This window comes from Perca flavescens, chromosome 8 (genome assembly GCF_004354835.1).
Source record: "Perca flavescens isolate YP-PL-M2 chromosome 8, PFLA_1.0, whole genome shotgun sequence".
Taxonomy (NCBI): domain Eukaryota; kingdom Metazoa; phylum Chordata; class Actinopteri; order Perciformes; family Percidae; genus Perca; species Perca flavescens.
Genome location: NC_041338.1, coordinates 24,825,555 through 24,848,056, shown reverse-complemented (window position 1 = coordinate 24,848,056; position 22,502 = coordinate 24,825,555). Strand labels below are relative to the sequence as shown.

Below are 22,502 nucleotides of genomic sequence, written 5' to 3'. Positions count from 1 at the left end.
GCTGACACAGCGTGACAATGCAGACAGGAGGACATGCTGTCACTGCAGCTCAGGGACAAGAGGACGTCCTCTGGTGTTGTTTACTCCTCACTGTGTACATTAATTCTGCTGATCCCTGCCTGTGATGCGGGCCACCTTTTCCTGCTTTTTCTCCTGCTTCTTCTCTCCTCCCCCCTGAGGCTCCAGAAAAGGAGCAGCTCAGCCTGGAGATGACTCCAAACTGTGTTTATGTGTTGGACGTGCTCTGCGTCCAAGACACATGGAGAACACAGTGTTAGAGCTCAGTTGCTCTCAGGACAACTTGTGAACTCGTGTTTTTCCCCCTTGAGGACAGGCGATGCAGTAATAACATGCTTCAGGTGTCCATGGCGTTGCCTACATGTAGCAGGAATGTGCTCCTGTTGGCAGATTGGGGCTGGGAAGAAATGGTGGACATTTGCGTTTCATCCGGAGGCACTGACTCTCTGCAGCTGTTCTGACATGTTTTGTCAATTATTTGTGTAAATAGAGCGACAATAACATGAATCAACAATTTTAATCAATTCATATTTTAAGTCATTTATAAAGCAATTGATTAATTGATTGGAACTGTAGCAACTGAACATTGTCTCTGTTTTCCCTATAATTAGTGTACTACAAATTATAGAGTCCTTACTGGAAAACCTTTTGAGAGTTATTGTAAACTTATTGTGAAATTATTGTGAAATTATGGACATTACCAAAGAAGGTAATTGCTTAATAATGATAGATCACTAGAATCACAGCATCCTTACTCTGATGTATTATGTTCACCTGCTCACTCTCCCCATCCTTCCTTCAGATACCAAATAGACAACAGAGGTGTGCTATTACGTGATTTACTGCTGCCTCCTTGCCAGCCTTTTCACAACCCCTTGCCAGCTGAGAGCTCAGCAGAGTACAGTGAGGCCCTGCAGCAGTGGGCTAGTTAGGATAGCAACAGACACACAACTTCTCTGAGAGGGGTCAGGGCGAAGTAATAGTAGCTCTAATAAAACCACCACAAGACAAAGCAATGCTTAGGAATCTGGCCATGGAAAAGGGCCTGGAGCCAGAGCCAGCACTTTGATGGCTTTCTTTTGAGTAGCTAAAGGATATGGTCTCCTGTTTCCTGTGTTTCCTCCGTCTCTGTGTGTGTGTGTGTGTGTGTGTGTGTGTGTGTGTGTGTGTGTGTGTGTGTGTGTGTGTGTGTGTGTGTGTGTGTGTGTGTGTGTGTGTGTGTGTGTGTGTGTGTGTGTGTGTGTGTGTGTGTGTGTGTGTCTGTGTGTGTGTGTGTGTGTGTCTGGGAGTGTGTGTGTGTGTGTGTGGTGTGTGTGTGTGTGTGTGTGTGTGTGTGAGTCTGTGTGTGTGTGTGTGTGTGTGTGTGTGTGTGTGAGTGAGTCTGTGAGATTGATGGCTCATTGATTGAGCCAGCGTGCTCCCATTCCCTCTCTCAGCCAGCTCAGCGTCCCCTGGCCGTCTGTAGCCAGCCGGCCCAGCACCGGCTGTTCGTAAGTATGCAAGTGTGTGCACATTCATGTTTGTCTAAGTGCATTCTGGAGGAAATCACTGATCTAGCAGGTGTGGATCCTCTCTCACGCTGGCCACTTGTCAGTGACTCAGGGTTTCAAAGTAAGGACTAGGTAATGTGTAACTCGGAGCACATTCAGGCTCAGGCAATATTTAACACCAGTTCATGTCACGTAGTTAAGATAACAATGTATTAAGAATTTGAATGTTACAAAAGGGTCTTTGTATCATCATCCTCATGGCTTTTGGTGCAGTTAAACACTAGAATTGCAAGTATACTCGTGTAGTTACTAGGCATAGTGATTTTTCTCTGAACCAGTTCCAGAGCTGCAGCAGTGCTACCGTGGAAGAGTAAATATAGCCTCAGGCCTTCCATTTGTTACAGTTTATGGTGTGCAATTTGGCGGCTTTCAGACCAATAATAGTTAACTAGACATTTATGAAATAACTGCAACAAATTACTGCTTCTGGGAATACAGTAGTTCTCAAGTAAATATAGAACCGGGGATGCAGTTGGTGCAGTGTCCTCTTTCTGCAGGTTCCCACACGTATGTCAGAGGAACAGTGATCTCTTCAGAATGCCATAAAACGGATGTGAAGTGATTTGTTTGGGGAATCCCTCAGGCTGAATCAAACTGAGCTGGAGCGATGATAATACGCCTGAAATATTTTTATGAGCAAAATATGAGACTGAGTGAGTTGTTTGTAGTACTTTGGGGCACATATGCTACATTTTAGATGTCTTTTCTGTCTGTGTTGAATAGAAGAAGAGTCTTTGCATTCTACTATGTCAATCTATGTATTGCTGTTCTAATCCATTTTAAGACTGACATTGCTCACGTTGATTAGTTATCAACAGTTTATGAGATAGATTGTGGGTCATGACAAGAAAAAAAAAAGAGGCTCCCCAGACTTGTGTTTACGTTCTCAGTGGATGTGTCTGCAGCTAATAGAGCTAATCTCTCATGGTGGGATGTGATCCTGGACTGAACACTGCGTCTGATTGTGGCAGAGCAGAATAACGCACACGTCTGTCACCCTCCCTCCATCCTTCGCCTCCACCCTCATCAGACATGGAACACCTGTCTGACACAGGGATCGATCCCTGTGATTAAGACCTCCCCCAACAGTCGCTACATGTCTGTTTTAATACACTGGATAAAGAGATTGTCTGATTTCTCTTTTTCTTCCAGTACATCTTTTATATATTAAGCAATTATTTCTCAATGTATCTCTTCCTAGGGTCTTTTTCTCTCTGTGTGTCTTTCTCTCCTTCCCTGTGAGCATCCTTTTGTTTCATTATTGGAGACATATCACAGTGCAGCCCAGCTGGTAATTTAGTGAGCTGTCTGCTTGTGAAAATGTCAAACCTAGACTTTCACAATAATAGCAAGATGTGCCAACCAAAACTCCTCACTTGGCTTGTGTTAATTAAGAAAGGCCTGCTTGAGTTTTAGAGCCTGAAAGAAATGACAGCATATGTGCAGTGTGTTAATATTTATTTGTGTGTGTGAGCGCATGGCTGTCTAATTGTTCTTTCGTTCTTTCTTTTTCCTTGCTCCTTCCTTCCCTCTCTCCTCACTCCTCCTGAACAAGAGTGGCCATGTAAGCTGCTGAGGTCCCTAAAAGGGGCACACGAAGAGGAGTGTTTGTGTGTGTGTGTGTGAGAGAGAGAGAGAGAGAGAGAGAGAGAGAGAGAGACTCTGCCCACCCTGAAAGGAGGAGGTGAAACATGGTGATAGAGCAATGATGTCACTGGCAGCCAATAGCAAGTGTGGGCTGGGGACTGTTTATTAAGGCCTGTCAGCTGTCCTGCTCCATCCACATCGGCTGCCCTGTTCTGCTGTTGGTACAGTAATGCCAGGGACGGCTTATCCGTAGTCTGCCCCATCTCTGGCCTTTAGCCTCTGACCTCTGACCCACGTGCCTGTCCTGGGCCCATATAGCCAAACACTCTACTCCCAAACCCCCTATGCCCTTGAGCCCAGCTCTCTGCAGTTGATACTGTAGATGATTTGCCACCCAAACCCTGTCCCTAAACTAAATATGGTAAAGATTAGATAGGGGAGTGCAGTTTGTCATTCCTATGGTTCCCATTGTATCATGACTGTACAGCTTGTGTTTGAGATCAAAAGTGAATGTTAGACTTGCGTCATGGTAAAATCTGATTAACACAGAAAATTAGGTTGAAACTAAGGAGCTGTGTCTGTACTGAGCCTGTGCGTGAAACTTACTGAGGGTGATGTAACCCTCAATTTGTTCAGACTTGTAAACAGTGACATTTTTTACTGCACAGGCTTTGTGCAGCTGCCATATTTGGTGCTGTTGTTGCCCAATTGCTAATGAGGAGTTTTACTGTTTACTGCACTGTAATGGCTTTTCAGTGTAATTGGTGCCTTACACTTACATGGTAACCCACACCGTGCTGTTTGATTGTCACCTTCAACCACTTGGAATAAAGGAGATGTTTAAGGCAATATAGCCCTTACTTTTGGTATTCAAGCACACTCTTTGATGTAAAAGGATGAAGTGAAAACCATCGCGTTGTTAAATGCTGCCAAACATTTCCCATCATTGGTCCTCTTTGGTCTTATCAGTGTGCAAACATGACACAAAGTGAGCATTAAGTGCCTTTATTCTTCAGTGTTCAGCAGTCCATGAACTACCTGCACGCTGCAAGCTAGGACATATGCAAAACAAGCATGAGGTTAGTGTATTTATAAGGAAAAGCTAAAGCCCTGACAGGCCTCTTTCATGTGAAATGAAGCTTTGTATACAGCAGCTACTGGATCAATACAATGCTGTTTTACTGTGATACCATCTGGGACTGTGATATCTTATCAGACCATTACACTTGAAAGGACTGGCCTAAAATCTCAGCGCAGGCTCTCCAGTTGGAGAGAATAGTCTCAGTGTTCCGTCGTAACAGATGTTAACTCTGGGCACAACTGTCCCTGTTGAACCCGCAGCTTGTCCTTTTTAAAGAACGAGTGCAGCCTCACAAAAAGGACACTGTGTCTACCCTCAAGAAACTCACTGTAAAAATTAAATTAAGTGGAGGAAAAAGGAAACCCTAAATCCAGATGTCATATTTGAAGTGTCTAATAGGACTGTACAGAATGTCAGGCTCCACTGAGGTGGCAGACACTGAGGCGTATATCCCAAAGAGAAGAGGGAAATGCACTGGAGAAGCAGGCTGAGCAACGGCATTTCACCGCAGTCTGTCTGCGTGGGCCAACAACCAGCCACTGTCATCTGAAAGAAAGGACTGCAGTAAGACATACAGACAGAGACTGCAATGAAATCTATGCATACATTTTGGTTACATGGTCCTAAATATGACCTCCCCCATGCAAACAACCCCACCAATCTTCAACACACACACACACACACACACACACACACACACACACACACACACACACACACACACACACACACACACACACACACACACACACACACACACACACACACACACACACACACAAACTGTTACCAAACTGAACTGTACAGGATTTACAGTCCACTGGCTATCAGCTCGGTAATCGACTAATGGCCTTCTCAGTGTTTGCAAAGCACTCCATTCTAACCTGGTAGGAATGCTGGCAATGAACACAAACTTATCCCCATCAGCTTTTTAGCTCAAGGCAAATGTTGGTAGGCTTAATCAGGATTAGGGCCTCCTTAAAGTCGATGTGAAATAAAGATGTGTCATTTTGAATCCAGACGTCGTGCCAGCAGGGAGAATGTATGCCGGACGTCGTGCCAGGACGAAGTCTGGGCACCATGTGCCGCAAAGCTGCAGATGGTCATCTACAGAAATAGGCCTTGGCATAAGAACCACTACTATTCTGATTCTCTGATGATGGTAGGCTGAACCAAGTTTGATAGAGTAAAAATGTTACATAAAGTACTGCACATGCTCGCCTGCAACATTTCAGAGTCCCATTTATTTTAAAAACCTAGGCGTATTGAAGTGCTGTGGAGTTTGAATGTGTCAAGAATCAACATTGGCCCATAGGTGCTGGAGGTTCTCTCTGGGTAGCTGCCTATCTGGGGACAGGTGGGTACACAGCCACGTGTTAGACTGTGCGTGCAAACATCCAGCACAATCCAGCTAAATGAAGCAGTAAATTGTTCATTTTATATGTACAGTTTGTCATGTTTTGCTCCAGTGTTGCGTAGTAAAGCTTGTGTATGATGGATGCCATTTACAGTTTATATAAGTAACCAAGCATACGTCTTTAGTGATTGTCTTCATGGGTGTCTCCTCTACATTCACAAGAGAGATTAGAGTGTGAAGAGTGATGTGTACGAGGCTGAAGGGATGTGAGGGCTTGACACGCTCTCACTAACCCCAACCAGTCACGCAGCTAGCAAAACAGACAACACATCTCGCCAGCCAGCCAGCACAGCACTGCCAGGAAACACACTGTATTTAATGAAGCTGATCTGGGAAGTCAGGTATTTTTAGAAGCCACTTTTAGTGAGAGGAAACACCTCAAAATCTGTGGAAAAAAAGCAATAAAAAGAAAACATTGTCCGAGTTCTCCCTGAAGTTGCTTTTCCATACTGATACCTATCTTAGCATCTTTCTTAGCTATGCAGCTTGTCACCTTCAGAGCCTGCAAGTGAATTCTGTCAATGTCATTGAGCTCAACCAGAGGGGTGAAAACAAAAACATTAAATTGGCAGTATTTTGATTTGCCCCTGCTGAATGGATTGAAAGTCACATAGATTTTGTTTTCTTCAAATGACAATGCCATTCATTGGGTAATAAGAGTCACAGAGCAGGCATCGCTATTATTTGTGTTGTTCAAAGTGGAGCTGAAATGATTCTGTGCCATAAATTTGTACTATGGTTTAGTGGGCACATTTAAATAAATAAATAAAAATAAAATAAAATCCCTACAGGGATTCAGAAGTTTTGGGCCTGGACTTAGTTATGGGGTTTGACCCAACTTATCAGTTCACCACACAAACATTTGGATTCCCTGTGAAGTAGCTCTTTTTCAAACGGACTTAAGCATCTTTCTATACATTAATTTAGAGCATTTGTTTTTGTTATTAATTCATCTGCGGATTAATTTCTCGACTGTTTTGCCTATAAAATTTCAGAAAATAGTGAAACATGCCCACTGCAATTTCTCATAGACCAAGGCAGCATCTTTAAATTGCTTGTTTTATCTGACCAACACTTCAAAGCCCAAAGATATTTACTCTACTATGATATATGACAAAGAAAAGCATCAAATCCTTAATTTTGAGAAATTGGAACCAGCAAATATTTAACATTTTTGCCTGAAAAAGTACATCATATTGGTAATGGAATTAGAATCAATCATCTGATTAAACAATCGACCAATCCTTTTACTATACATGAATTGCCTCAAGGATTACTAGAATAAGATAATAGGATATGGTGTTTAGTTTAGAGATGCTCCGATACTGCCTAAAACGCTGGTATCAGTATCGGGAAGTACTGGAGTTAATGCACTGATCCTATACCACGTAATAAAGCCCTAAAGAAAATCTACGTTAAAGTAGTTTATTTATGTTCTTTTTCTGTTATAACTGACTGTCAAACTGGATCATGAAAGAAAGTTCTGTGGCATTCATTGTTTGTGTTTGTTCATGTTTTACAAAGAGTTTAACCTGAGCCAGACCGACAACAAAGATAGAAATCATATCACATCCATACAGGGATAGTAGTATACAGTTGTTAAAACATAATAAAATATATGACACACTGGTATCTGATCGGTACTCAGTATCGGCTGATACGCAAGTTCAGGTATCGGGTTCCGTATCGGGAAGCAAAAAATGGTATCGGGCCATCTCTAGTTTAGATACCTCAGTAGTGTGGCTAATATTAGTGCTTCCCTACCAATCATGTTACATTTTCTATTAACCAGAATGTGAGTCTATGACTGCTAATACTTTATTACTTTGAATAAATTATGCCAATTAGCATCATAATATTCATGGTCATTGTATTCATCATTGTTTGGAAAGTGTTTTAACGTGTCTTTAATAGCTTTCAGACCATTCTCTACCTCTTTAGTGATAAAATCACAAAGTGTTTTCACATGTGACTGTGCTGCATACCTGTAAGTGTAATTAACAACAAAAACAACAACAGCAGCTGCAAAGTGGGCCGAGGCCTGAGGGTAGAAGGTGTGTGTGTGTTGTGACTGAATGCGAGTGAGGGGAAATGCCACGCATGCCTGAACACACAGACCAGCACATAGTTGTGTGAAAAACACATTGCTGGTCTTTAGTGGGCACGGGAGTGGAAGAGACCCAGAAACACTGGGACGGGGAGGAATGGGCTCACACACGCACCTTTGTGCGCAGGACTGAAGAGAGATTTAGCCAAGCTTTCCTGAGCCAGCTGTCTGCATGAGAAAATCACATCATGACGCTGTGCAGTGTTCCCCTTCTGGAAAAAAAACCCACTGATCAACAGAAAGATCGATCTGGCCGAACATGCACGGCCAGGCACACTCTGTCTGAAAAGGTGAAAAACACCACTTTAGATTAGATCAGTCCATCCCGGCACTTGAGACTCTATTGCTGTAGCGGTAAGACAGCACAGGAATCTCTGATGCGGTTTGCCTTTGGCTGTGAGTGGAGGAAGCATCCTCTCTCTGGCCGTCTGGGCTGATGTGGTTTAAACAAGTGTCTGTAGTGATCCACTCGGGGCTCCCAGGGTGGATTGGGTTGCCGGATGAGGATGTGGCCTGATGGAGCTCAGGGAGCTTGGGGCTCGGCCTGCGTTCCGGGCTGTAGCAGCCCCTGATAGGCCTTCCGTCTGCTACTGTGCTCCTGTTCCGCTACCTTACTGTCTGCTACTGCTCTCATCGTTGGTAACCTGAGCTCACCGGCCCTGACTCTGCACAGAGTGGGACGCTTTTCATCCCCACAGCGTAGTGTGCAGTAGAGTGAATACCTCTGTAAATGGAGGTGATTTAGATATAAATTTAATCATGTCCTAATGGAGCTATGGCCCCGTTTACATTGTGGAGCAAGGACAGGCGGTGAGATTGACACTTAACTTGCAGCTACTACAGTAACCTCCTTCAAAAGCATGCAGTCACAGCAAAGGATGTGGTGGTTATGTTCTAATTTTCTGGGGCAAAATTCTAAAAATGCACAATTTTATCTTTACTATATTTATTATTTTGCATTTAACTCTTTAAAAAAAAAAAATCAAACTCAGTTAAAATGTATTACTTCCTTCAGAATACATAACTTTTTCATCCCAGCTTCCGAGTCATGTTTTGTTATTTAGCTGACGTTTCAGTTAAGGGTCAGGGACAGGAATAATCTTACCAAGGCTTTGTTGTTGAGTAAGCTAAGTCTATTCAGGTTTTTCCTTAACTTATGGTTTCTCTGAAACGGTAAAGCGGAAAAGCCATGGCTTATCACTATGGTTACGACTCCCCCTCCGAATGCCTGCTCAAGAGAGGACTTGTTTACCATCTCTGCTTCAGACTCAATAACATGTCAATCATCAGGATTAGAACCTCCCCTGCTCACCTGCTATTGGTCCAGCAGATAGCTCCCAGTTTAACCCCCTCCCTCCTCTTTCCAGACACCCTCCTCCCTGTCGTCCCTCCCCTCGAGCCACACTGTGAATAATGAATGATTTCCCAACTGTCTGTCACGCTTCCTACTTATCTTCAATGACGCAGGGAAAACATACTGCACACTCATATATATGAAGAATGATTATTAGATTGTTTTTATGTTTCACTATGGCTGACTCCTATGTTTGGTTTGGGAAAATTACACCAGTTTACCAAATTCCTTATATTTTCACACCATACAACATCTTCAGAGGCAGCAATGTCCTGCTGGCAGTGAAAGTGTCATCAGCATCCCGATGTAAACAGTGTAGTAGTTACTTACACAACGTGCTCTCTAGCAAACGGGACATGACTTGCATTCAGATGAGAAGCATTGCTGCGCCGCAATCCTCTTCCTCTCAAGCATCGACGTACTTATTCAATGAACCCCTCACACACACACACACACACACACACACACACACACACACACACACACGCAGTGTTGAAATCTAACCATCTTGTTATCAGATTGAAGCGTTTTTTTGTGTGGATACAGACTGGGGAAAGAGGAGGGGTAAGGCATGGTTGTTGGGTTCTGGGTCACATAACCCTGAGCCTTCCTTGTTCCGATACTGCCTGAAACGCTGGACTGGCCTAAAATCTCAGCGCAGGCTGCGCTTTAAGAAGGCAAGGCCTGCTTGACGGAGGAATTCATTTGATGCTTGCCACCTCTTTTGCTCTACTGCAGTCTTTTTTTTTTTTTTTTTTTTTTTTTTTTTTTTTTTGGGTCCGAAAATTATACTTACATCCTTATGTATGTTATTTTTTACCGTAAGATATATGTTCCTCTTTTCGTATCTCACATTTAACCCCCATGATCATGTTTGTTGCCAAAATAGCCTCCCCATCTCAGGTTTCTTCAGCAATTCCTGAAGTTGTCATTGTGTTGTTGCAGCGGAACAAGAAATTAACATTCTCCCCCTTGAATCCTCTGCGACCTGAAACATTCTGCAGATTGTTCACATAGTCCAGCGACTGGAGGACACCTTTAGAACAAAAATCAAACGGTGCACAGTGCTTGTCTGTGTTCAGTGGTTGGCGATGCCTCTTCCCCACACTGCTGCTGTATTTAATGGCGATTGTAAGGATGCACAAGCTGCTCAGAAGGAAACTCCTCAGTGCCTAATGTTGCCTTGTCTACTGTTGACGAAATGGACCCGGCCACTCCATGTGTCGCAGTGCTCTGACAAACAGCAGGGGCAGGCTGCCGGTTGGCTATGGTGTCTGACCTGACTGCTCAGGGAAAGAGCAGGAGAGAGGGAGGGGGGGTTGTATAACTACTGTATGAGAGGAACATCCTAAACCTCCCTACCCCCACTCACAGCAGTTTGACTTATTTGGCACTGCAGTCTCAGATCATTGTCAAAGTTTTTGTTTCTACAGTTTGTTTTCTGCAACAGTTGCTTAATGTGACACAGTGTGTACTTAAATAGGGTCAAATATCACCCTGCTGATGCTTCTAATTTATTCCTGCTCATATTAAACATCCACTCAGGGGACTACAAGGATGATAAGAGGAGCCCCTTGTTAGGTAGTCCCTTTCCTTTGAAGTAGTGGAAACCCTCAATGCCCTGCATAGCTATGTGTAGAGAGCAACAGCGTGGAAATAGGGCCGCATTAAGAGCATCTATAAATAGAGGATTGTATCCTTGATACCATGGGTAGTTTGGTCACACAGTGAAACCGGGTCGACTTATATGGATTTAAGGCAGCAACTCCCCCCTCCCTCCGCTTTCTTCTGGTGGAAGGTATGCATGTTTGGAATTTCTCTTCATTGAGGAATCTGTTAAAATGATGCAGAAAGGAAGGGCCCTCCTCCAATGAGGCTCATTAGAGTTTGCCTTGGCTGCCCCCTTTTGGTCGGATTCCAAGAAAAATGTAGCATACCTGATGTTTCTCTCTTTTTGTTTTTCTCACTCTCCAAATGTGCAACACTAATCTGCCCGCTTTAAACACTCATTTCAGCATCATGTTTCCAAGCTGTCATGGGAGAACCTGTGTGTGTTGGCCTTTGGTAAAAATTGCCATTTGTTTTGGACCAGATCCAGAATAGTTAGATACACTATTTATGAAGTACCACAGAGCCAGTCAACTCCTGGTGTAGCAGAGCATGTGAGTATGCGTGTGAGTGGGAAGCTATACATAGCACAGGAAAGGGCCGTATAGCTAAATACTCTACTTACTCATGCCATCATGAAAATACTCTTACTGCAATAACTGCTGTGTAATTTCAAGGTCTGTCTTATCAGGAGACAATTATTAGAAATTCCTGAGGTACTGCAGTGTATTGAACAATAAAGATATTGTATCAGGTCTACTGAATAAGATTGCATTTTTTTAGGAAATAGTCAGAGATGTCTTGGGTTTTTCTTTTGTCATAGAATCCTGAAGGAATTTTCCAAACAGACCATTTCACCTCTTCTGCACTTATTAGATTTGACTGAATGTGAGAAAGAATGGCACGTATTTAAGAAACTGTCAGGAGTGAGAATGATCATTCTCCTTCCCTTGTGAAGCGAAACTGGATTTGGCACTGTGTGAGTGTGTGTTTGCTCTGCAGCATTACTGTAGTACACCGTCACATTCTTAACCTACACAGATGTTTTTGTAAAGCAACATGAAATAGTCATCAAGAGATTAGCTCAGCAGCCAGCTTCATTTTCTTGACTGATTAACAAAGTGAACCAACGATGCTGCGACACCCGCATTTAATTTAAAAGCAAATAAACAAGCAGAGCTCCTTTTTCCTCTTCGCTCTCTGGCACACACATTTTCACATAACAACATGCGCACGCATTCTTCATCATGTGTACTCCTGTAAAAGTATCCGTTATGGGGGTGGCTGAAATAATTACTATCATGACAATGAAGTAAAATGTGTAGTGTCACAGTCTTGCAAATTATGATAACACACATGAAAGATTGTGGTGAAATGTGTGTTTTAGTATACTTTTGTCTGTGTGTGCGTGTGTGCGTGTGTGCGTGTGTGCGTGTGTGCGTGTGTGCGTGCGTGCGTGCGTGCGTGCGTGCGTGCGTGCAAGCACGTACATTTCCTTCCAGTTTGGCTTTGCACCAGGAGGTGGTTGCTAAGGAACCAGGAGTGCTCTGCCTCTTATTTCAGTTCAGTTTGGCTTTATTGCTGAAATTAAATTTGTCTTGTAGGAATACATTTTTTTTACATTTACTGCCCTAACAGTAATAATAAAATAAATGTTTTTTTTTTAATTATAAATGATCAGAGATTCCTTATCTGTTTGACTTTTCCCCAAAAAAACCTTTGACTTGGCCTTTCCCAGAGACTCCTTTGAAGTGAACAATCATTAGCAGAAAGCACCTTGTCACCAGGCCTTTCACAATCATACACACACACACACACTCTCTCTCTAGGTGCTTTTTTATGAAATGGACCTGCAACTAGGACACCGCTGCCTGGCCTGCAGTGTCTCCAGATTAGTTAGCAGTGGGAATCATCTGCTTTCTACCCGTTACATCTGCTTTTCCAGAAGTGCTTCTCTAAAAATAGGCTACAGTAAAAATGTTTTTGAACATTGTAAACAGATGCCTTACATGTGCCATTTTCATCTCTGTCACTGTTAATTGAAGTGTAAAGCCGATTTAGATTATCATGAGTAGTTGGTAAATCTACAAACAAGCACTGACCTCATTTTTGCCTTATTATTTGAATGAGTAACTTTACTTTTCTGTGTCAAAATTTCGATTTTGAAAGATGTATTCTCTAGAGTTGAAGGCTGATATATTATTGGTCATTATGTAAGCAATGTCCAATAAATCTGACAAACTGTAAGGAGGATGCACAATCTGTCTAATGTCTATCCCAAGCAATGGGAAAATGCTATGTGTTATTGATAACATATTGTTATGGGTTTTGGTTGCTCAGCAAACAGTGAGGAGCTTCTATTATTCATGTTGCTCAAGCTTAATTTGAAACACCCCATACAATCATTTCTCTGTCGATTTCTCTCAGCCTGGAAGGATGTACAGCCGTTCTTTCTTCGAAGCTGTAGTGAAAGTGGGAGTAAGAGCTTTGTCTGAGGTGCAAATGTCTTTTCTTCCATTATAGAAGAATATTAATGAAAATATAATATACTGTGTTATTTGTCTACACAATACACTGGTAAACTTTGATTGCAGAAACAATTTGGTTTAAAAACAAGAGGCAAGCATCCATATTCTCCCAGGAATTTGTTTTTTTCAAATTGCTGTCAAAGAAGAGATGATGCTATGGACACATTAGATGCGACCATATTACTGTAAGTGAGGCTAGCTCTGTGTTTTACTAGAACATTTCTCTCCAGTTTCTCTGTGATGGTGCTCTCCTGCTGGCCTTATCACAGCCCTGTCATGCACACAAATTCCACATTTAAGCATTTGAAAACACATGCATATTTACAAGTTCATACATATAAACACTCAGTTGCCAGTGTATTAGGTACAACTAGCTAATGCAGTCTATTACAACCGCCCTGAAATAAATCCTACCTACATGACGGTTATAATGTTAGAGATGTGTTGGTTCAACTTAATGGTCATTTTGGAGGATGCAGTTTGTGGTAGTGTTGAATTGTATTGTGTTGTACTGACAGGTGTTGTATTTTGTCCACCCAATTTATATTATTCAAGGTAGGTTAAAAAACTAAATCACCTCTCTGTATGGTAAATCAACCCCCTCTCTATAACATTTTCAACAAAAACTGAACATTATAACCTTCATGAAAGTAGGATTTATTGCAATATGGTTGTTTTAGATTGCATTAATATTAGCTATGTGTACCTACAATAATAAACTGGCAACTGACTGTATATATACAGTGCTAAGCATAAGTGAATACACCCATGCTAAAGTTGACTAAAAAGAGGACTAAAAAAATCATCTTTTGAAAATTGATTTTAATGCCTTAATTAAAAATGTTTTGGAAAAATCCAACCTTTAAGGACACCAATCTTCTTTGTGAATGAATAATGTATCGTAAATTAATATTGGCATGGTTTTATTTCAGTTAGCCTAATAGCTGGTTTGATTTGCATTGAGAGATGATTTTATGTAAAGTACCCCATGCCAATCTCTAGGTATGGTGAAGGGTATGTGATGATGTGGGGCTATTTTAATTCCAAAGGCCAAGGAAACTTTATCAGGATGCATAGTATCCTGGATCCATGAAATAACTGGCCTTTAAAAATAAAAATCTCCCTGCCTCTATGGGAATTTAACATAGGAGTGTACTTACCTATGCCCCCTGTATTTTAAGGATGAACATTTATTTATTTACGATACATTATTCATTCACAAAGAAAATTGGTGTCCTTAAAGGTTGGATTTTTTTAATTAAGGCATTAAGATCAATTTCCAAAAGATGATTTTTTTTATTCTTCTTTTTAGTCAGCTTTAGCATGGGTGTATTCACTTATGCTTAGCACTGTATACAAGTATTGTGTATGCACACTGACTCCATACTCCTCTTTAACCTATTTATTTGCTTTCTGGCCTGTAATAACACAAACACATCTTAACAATCATACATTCTGAAGCTATTCTAAATTTGTACATGCCATTTAAATCACAATCCGTTTCTTTTATAAGCATTAGTTTTGTATTTTGTTTACCTTTTATGATTGTTGACTTTGTTGTAATAGTGCTTATCAGTACAGACCGTTTACACCAACCTAAAACTGTTCTCTTCCCCACCTTTCTCTGTCTCCTCCAGTATGCCCAGAACACTGCAAGTTTTCCTGTACAGACAAGGGAGAGTGTTGCCACAGCCAGTGCCTGGGAAGCTGTACTGAACCCAACAACGACATGGCCTGCGCCGGCTGCCTCCACTACTACCACGAGGGTCACTGTGTGCCAGACTGTCCCCGAGACACTTACAAGTTCGAGGGCTGGCGCTGCATCACCATGGACCTTTGCTCCCAAGTGCACCTGCCCGGCGACACTCACTTTGTCATCCACGGGGGAGAATGTATGCCCGACTGCCCCTCTGGCTTCACACGCAACAAGACTAATCGGTAAAGACGTACCCTTCACTTCTAGTTTTCCTGATGATTTGGAAATGCTATGCCAGGTGAAACTCTGCATGTACAAAATATTAGGAAGAGCTCCTTAAAACATTTTACATTATGTCTTTCAAGTATTTTTTGTTTAATGTTCTGTATTTGAATTTTTACAGAATCACAACCTGATCTTTTTCACAGAGACAGCCAGAAGTCTTAGTATTATTTACTGGCTACTTTTTCGGTGAATAGCAGTGGGGTTTCTCGTCAGTATTCCCAGACACTAAAGGCGCTCGTGTGTATCTATTGCAAAATGAATTTATTTGCTTAAAAAAAAAACATCCTTAAGATAAATTTCACCTTGTTCCATTCTCAAAGTAGGACTCAAAGCTGGAAGTTTGAAAAGTTAAGAGCATGTTAATGATTCAAGTTTAGACTTCCCAGACTGACTGAGTGAAAGGTTTTCAACATAGTGCCTTGTTTTCAACACTCGCCACTACTAGATTTTACAGATTAATACTCAAAGTTTGGTTTTTAGAGAGAGAGACTCTGACGCTGAAAATGTCCACTTGACATTTCCTTTATTTGACATTCACTAAGAACAAGAACATTTCTTTGTATGCAACTTTCCTCCCTGTTTTTTGGCCATATCACTGATGTTTAATCTCTGAGGTCAATACAGTGAGTCACTCTCTCACGAAACAGAGTTCAGACGAGGGCGCATAAAAGATTAAACTGTCCGTGTGAGGGGTGACCTTGTATCATGCAGTAAATGTATTTGCCTGAATCCTTTTGGAATGCTTGGGAGTGGACAAATGATTTCAGGGTGAGGTAGAAAAGTTCACATAGGATTTTGCTCATTCTCTGACTGTTTTTCTCCCTCATGTTTCTTTCTTGTCATTCACTCCTTCCCTCTTCTTCTGCTGTAAACAGTATGTTATGCAATGCCTGCAACGGCCCGTGTGATAAGCCCTGCTCATCCCCTGTCATCGACTCTGTTGATGCTGCCCAGTCCCTGAAGGACTGCACTGTCATTGAAGGCAACCTGGACATCAACATCCGCCGTGGAAGTGAGTGCAGCTATGCAGAAGTACTGTGATTTTGACACCATATGTGTAAATGTTACAGTTTAACTAAGCTTAGTAGACCATACTATGCTACACTAGCCACCACTACATAGGATATTTATTTGGCTGTCATATAATATGCTATATCAATCCTTTACTGACTACAGTATATAACTTTACTACACTATGTTGCACTTGACTGCCCAGCAAATATTATGATTACTGAGACAGATAAAGTTGAAGGGCCTGGTGGTCTAAGCTGCTGGGATTCAACAGTGAGGGCCACAAAATCAACATTACATCCGCTTCCTGCACTCTCACCCAATTATCACATTATGTTTTAATGCTGTTTATTTGCTCAGTTGACTGGCCGGCTGACAAGCTAATCTCCACATATGATAAAGCTTATACAACACAGGAATCATTGGGAAATTTGCATTAAAAGCTTCCCTGTGGAATTTAATGTGGCTTCCATATTGTGTGTGTGTGTGTGTGTGTGTGTGTGTGTGTGTGTGTGTGTGTGTGTGTTCATCTCCTGTCCCCAGATAACATAGCGTCTGAGCTGGAGAGCTTCATGGGATTGATTCAGAAAGTGACGGGCTTTGTAAAGATTCGACACTCCCACGCACTTGGCTCGCTGTCCTTCCTCAAAAGCCTGCGTTACATCAATGGGCAAGAACTCATCGACAAGTATGTCTGCGCTGTCTGTCTGCACTTGCTGTCTGTGAATGTGTGCGGTGACTGAGGGCATGAGCAGTGAGTTTACATAAATGTCAGAGTGACTTCTTGTTAAAGGAGTGTCTGCCTTGGATGGTGCATGTGAACATTAAAGTGCTCATATTATGCTTTTTGGCTTTTTCCCTTTCCTTTATTGTGTTATATATCTTTTTTGTTCATGTTATAGGTTGCCAAAGTGAAAAAGCCCAAAGTCCACACCAAAGGGACTTACCATCTCCAACAGAAAACATTGTTCACAAACTGCTCCAAACAGCTCTATTGTAGTCCAGCCTTTACTTCCGTGACAAACGTTCGTCACTTTGTAACACACGTTATAATGCTCGCCTAGCTGCTAGCGTGACACGCCCTCATACTCTGCTTCTGACTGGCTAGTAGTCATTACCTAGGTACTGCGCATGTGCGACTTCCAACAAAGATGGAACAGAAGTGTGATGCCTCACTCGGTAGCTAAAACAGAGAGCTCAACACACAGGGTGAAAAGAGGAACCGCAGCAATGTGCAGTACAACAAAAATATATATATATATATATATATTTTTTTTTTTAAATAAACCATGTAAACCTATTCTGGTACAACCTCTAAATACAATTATGAACCTGAAAATGAGCATATTATGAACACTTTAATGTACATTTATAAATATCATGTCATGTAGACAGGCCAGAAGAGTGAGTGTGGCGACATAGCTAAATGAAAAGTCTCATCATTATCCATCAGACTGTGATATCAGCTGCCGTCTTATATATGAGGGAAAGCTTTTTTGGTAATGGCCAAAGGGGTCATGGGAAGTCCTGTCGTCGTCTTGTTGTCATTTCTCCCAGGGTAAAGTTTCACTCAGAGGAATGCTGTTGAGGATGGCAGACATTCCTTTCGCTCTGGAGGTGTTCTACATAACTGCCTGCTAGAGTTTCTGTTTCATGTCCTCTTCTGTACAAACCCAGACATACACACAAACCTTACCTCATGTGTCATCCACCTATTTTAGTGCTTAACGCTGCCACCAGGTGGCTCTTTTATTCACAACTCTTGACAACTTCAGCTTTCATGAAACATGTAAACAATAAAAACACTTTTTGTTGAGCTATATGAGATGGTTTTAACATTTCTTGCTCTCTTTTTATTACCAGCATGTATTCGTTCTCTGCCATCAACAACCAGCACCTGCAGTACCTTTGGGACTGGAGTCAGCACAACCTGACTATAGGGAATGGACGTCTCTTCTTCCGTCAAAACCCCAAACTCTGCATGTCTGAGATCCACAAGATGTGGGAGAAGACGGGCATTGCTGTGAAGCCAGATGAGGGAGATTTCCGTAACAATGGTGAAAGAGCCAGCTGTAAGTATATTCACTTAAACTTTGACGGATTGAGCTACGTTCTTGTTGCGAGTCATCTTAAAAAAAGACACAATCTGTGATTTTGTTTTGCAGTCGTTCGATGTGTGGGGACATTAACAAAAGGCAATGTTATGCCGTTTTAATATTGTATGTGTCTCATTACGGGTTGTGCTCTGTCACAACAGGTGAAAGCCATATCTTGAAGTTCAAGTCTAACATTACATCAAGTCATACGATCAGGCTGACATGGGAGCGCTACCGGCCGCCGGACTACAGCGACCTTATCAGCTTCATAATCTACTACAAGGAGTCGTGAGTAAACAACTCATTATCCTCTATATCATATTATAAAATATTCTACAGTGAGGCAGAGTGGGTATGGATGAAGGTTTTTAATGCAAAAACATATTTTATTTTGGACATTCAAGTCAGAACTTAATGTTTCAAGATTCATCTCAAAAGCACAGCTATTTTATGGAAAAACTAAATCTTAGATGATCATATCTGTCTGGTTTTGCACATTTTACCACAATTGTTACTTACTGTGTGCAGTTCACATTACTGACAACCATTTCCCAAAGACAGAGTTGAGCTTTTGGTTTGATTTACTGCAACAATGCAATACAAACAACCAAATTTACAACATCATATTCACAACATCCGTGTCTGCTTATTGTTTGAGATCTGGGTTTGATTACGTCGAACTTTGTACAAAGTGAAACAAATGGCTTCCTTGAAGGCAGGTAATCCATCAAATAAAAAATATGTAAAACCATTGGCAAAGATGAATCATCTATTCAAACATGACCTAGAATGTGTTTTACTTTCATACCAACAATGAAATTTGATGTAACGTTTTGTAAATGAATATGTCATGTTTAAGTGAAGTCCTTTTGGTCAATGCACAGCCATGTTTTGTTCTTTTACCAGCCCTTTCCAGAACATCACAGAGTTTGACGGGCAGGATGGCTGTGGCTCAAACAGCTGGCACATGGTGGATGTTGATTTCCCTCAGGATAAAAACAATGACCCAAACGTCAGTCTTGAACACCTCAAGCCCTGGACCCAGTATGCTATTTTTGTGAAGGCCATTACCCTGCAGGTGAAGGACAAACACATTGCCGGAGCAAAGAGTGGTATAATCTACGTTCGCACACGCCCATTGGGTAAGTCTGACCAGTCTGTTGGCACTAATACTGTAGTGATTGTAATGCAACCATCTCAGTAATGACTGTAGACTATTTTTTATGTAACATACCATGACTTTGTCTCTACCGCAGCGCCGTCTATGCCCAAAGATGCCCGTGCATATGCCAACTCTTCAACCAGGCTCATGGTGAAGTGGTCACCTCCAGCCTTTCCCAACGGCAATCTGACCTACTACCTGGTCCGCTGGCAGCAGCAGCCTGAGGACAGGGAGCTCTACCAACATAACTACTGCTCCAAAGGTGTGCATAACTTATTCTACCAAACAATAACCATATTTTTATTGTGTGAGCTCTCCTACTGATAAGTTCTTCTCCGTCAATAAAAAAAAAGAAAATCAGACTTTCTGGGAAATACTTTTATTTGCTTTCTTGCCGAGAGTTAATTGAGACGATTGATACCAATCTAATATGTGCCCCTTAAATAATTATGCAGCTACAGCCAGCGGCTAGTAAGCTTAGCTTAGCACAAAGACTAGAAACGCTTGGATTTTTGTACAGATTAAACAAACAATATATAATATAAGTGAGCTAAGCTAAAAAGCTGCTGGCTGTAGCTTCATATTAACGTACAGACATGAGAGTGGGATCAATCTTCTCATTTTCTCTCAGCACGAATGTGAATATGTCTACTTCCCTAAAATGTTAAACTATTTATTTAATGTGGAAAAATAACTGTGCAGGAAATGTGTCAAAAAAACATTATAAGCAGCTGCTGTGGTAATGCATCCCATTGCTAAACACTCTTGGTTTCTCCTAAAACAGAGTTGAAGATCCCGATCCGTATCCCAGCCACAGGGTTCACGGACATGGAAGAGAACACCAAGCCCACCAAGTCAGACCTGGCAGGCGCAGAGAAGGGCACATGCTGTGCTTGTCAGAAGACGCCTGAGGAGAAAGACCGGGAGAAGGATGACCGGGTCTCTTTTAAAATGTTCGAGAACTTCCTTCACAATACCATCTTTTTCCCGAGGTATAGTAAAGCACAGATAGTAGTGGAGTTATAATACCAGCCTCACAGTGACCTTGTTAAACTGTTTACAGCTCCTGTTCTGTGCCTCCTTTCATTCTGTGGAGATGGAACCTCAAAAATGCTGAACTTGTTTGTCTTGCTGGGTCAAAATGAGGAATGAGGTTGCGGCCGCGAAATGGCTCCTCTGTGGAGCTGACAGGATCCAAGCTCAGGGGCGTAGATGGACCTGAAGGGGGCTGAGCCGGCCCGCTGGGCTCAGCCCTTTTGTCAGGCGGTGCAGATGAGGAGACATGCTGAGTAGGATCCAAAGCCTTCTTAGCGCGCTTGTGGCTTTATGTTGCCTTGGCAACGGTGCCACGGGGGATGTTAGGACCTAGCAGGCAGCAATTTAGGCAGCACAAACAAACCCAGGAGAGAGATCTGATTAAGGAGTCTGAAGGGCCTAGTTTGGCTGCACACTCATAGCTGCTTAGGCTTTTGTTCCTCACAATAGGGACTGACATCTGTGTTGTGTTATCATTTAACTTGCTCGTGGCTAAGGATGTTTCACTGTTTCAAAGACTCCCGCTCCGTCCTCCTCCCACAGTCTTTTATTCTTATATGGACAGCCACACGCAATCTATGCATTTGTGATTTGCCTTAACACTCCATCTCCAACATCCATCACAGTAAAATATGGAGACCTTTGATATACTTGTTGCTTCCCACTAAGAACACTCAGCAGGTATTCTTATAAATCCATAGCTTTAAACGGTGCCTCTTGAGTCTCCAAAGTTTATTCATTCAAACAGCGTTACAGTATCCTTCTTTTTTTCCTTCACAACGCTCTTGTGGAATTGGATCGATATGTCTTTGGAGGAAGAATAATAAAGCACGGCTTTCTGTTGTAATTGAACTCATACTCTCCCCCTCCCCTCCCTTCTCTCTTCTCTCTCTGGCTGTGTTGATTTGTTATAGTATAGCTGTCTAGGAAACAAGCGGATGGCAGTCCCAGGGCTCAGTCTGTATATGCACAGACTCCACTTTAACAGAGCCAGCATTATTACAAACCACTCCAGGGAAAGGGCTCAAAATCTGGGAGTTTTTTTCAAAAGTTCAGGGTTTAGAACCAGGGTGAGGGGAAAGAGGGGTGGGGGTGAAAACAGAAACAAAAAGAAGAGGAAATGTTTTCCATTTTGTCCCCCTCCACTTGGCACTCCACTCTCCTCCTCCCGTTGCACGCTCTCTTTGTCCGGGACTCGGTTTTTTTTTTTTTTTTTCTGGAGCAAGACAGCTGCCAGGAAATGTACAGTGAATCCATCTGGAATTCAAATGAATGCGGGAAGAGCCCCATCAGCGATAGAGGGCAAACAGAAAGTAAGGAAGGCAGACTGATTTAGTGAAATGGAGGGAGGATGGCTGCACAAAGAGGATGGCTGCCAGTGTCTGTTTAGGAGACCTTGTGGTACGATCCAAAACCTGTTATCAGCTGACGGGAGCATGTATTCACTGTAATCGCCTGCTGTTGGTTGAAACTTCTGATGAATACATACAAGATACATTGATAAGGACTCCCTGAAAGTTACCTCTTCTTCTGTCCGATCCAGAGATTTTGAGCCTGCCGTATGTGTTGCTGCAGTTAAGGCCTAGCACTAATAATGTACCCTACTGGCCACAGACTGAATGTGTAGTTACAGCTTTCCTCTCTGGATTCCATTGCGTGAAGCTAGATCTTTTTTTAGGGGGCGAGGTCAGGACACTAACTGTAGTAACTCACTAGTTATAAGGTCATGCTTCAGTCAGCTGGGGAGCCTTCTCACAGTGTTAGGACTGCCCTGCTTCACCCTGACTCTCATTGCACATACAGAAATTGAATCCTCAAGTGTTCTTATTTGGCCTCTCAGTGGGTCTATCCATCTCTCTTCCTCTTATTCTATCGCTTTTGATACAGGATAGGTCAAGATTTACTCTGCATTAAATACTGTCAGCACTCTCCTGTCAGTTTTCATATATGTTTGATGTATTTTTCAG

At 42.1% G+C, this 22,502-nt stretch overlaps 1 protein-coding gene across 3 annotated transcripts in view; it reads left to right on the top strand.

The window, feature by feature from the left end:
* Window positions 1-22,502, top strand: part of igf1ra (insulin-like growth factor 1a receptor) — a 74,759-nt gene that overhangs the window by 39,682 nt on the left and 12,575 nt on the right. For all 3 annotated transcript variants that reach the window (XM_028586255.1, XM_028586254.1, XM_028586256.1), the window contains 8 exons: window positions 14,888-15,188; window positions 16,107-16,243; window positions 16,786-16,930; window positions 18,106-18,314; window positions 18,500-18,626; window positions 19,245-19,480; window positions 19,595-19,762; window positions 20,285-20,492. In XM_028586255.1, the coding sequence (XP_028442056.1) occupies window positions 14,888-15,188; window positions 16,107-16,243; window positions 16,786-16,930; window positions 18,106-18,314; window positions 18,500-18,626; window positions 19,245-19,480; window positions 19,595-19,762; window positions 20,285-20,492 (1,531 nt within the window). The remainder of the gene's footprint in view (window positions 1-14,887; window positions 15,189-16,106; window positions 16,244-16,785; window positions 16,931-18,105; window positions 18,315-18,499; window positions 18,627-19,244; window positions 19,481-19,594; window positions 19,763-20,284; window positions 20,493-22,502) is intronic.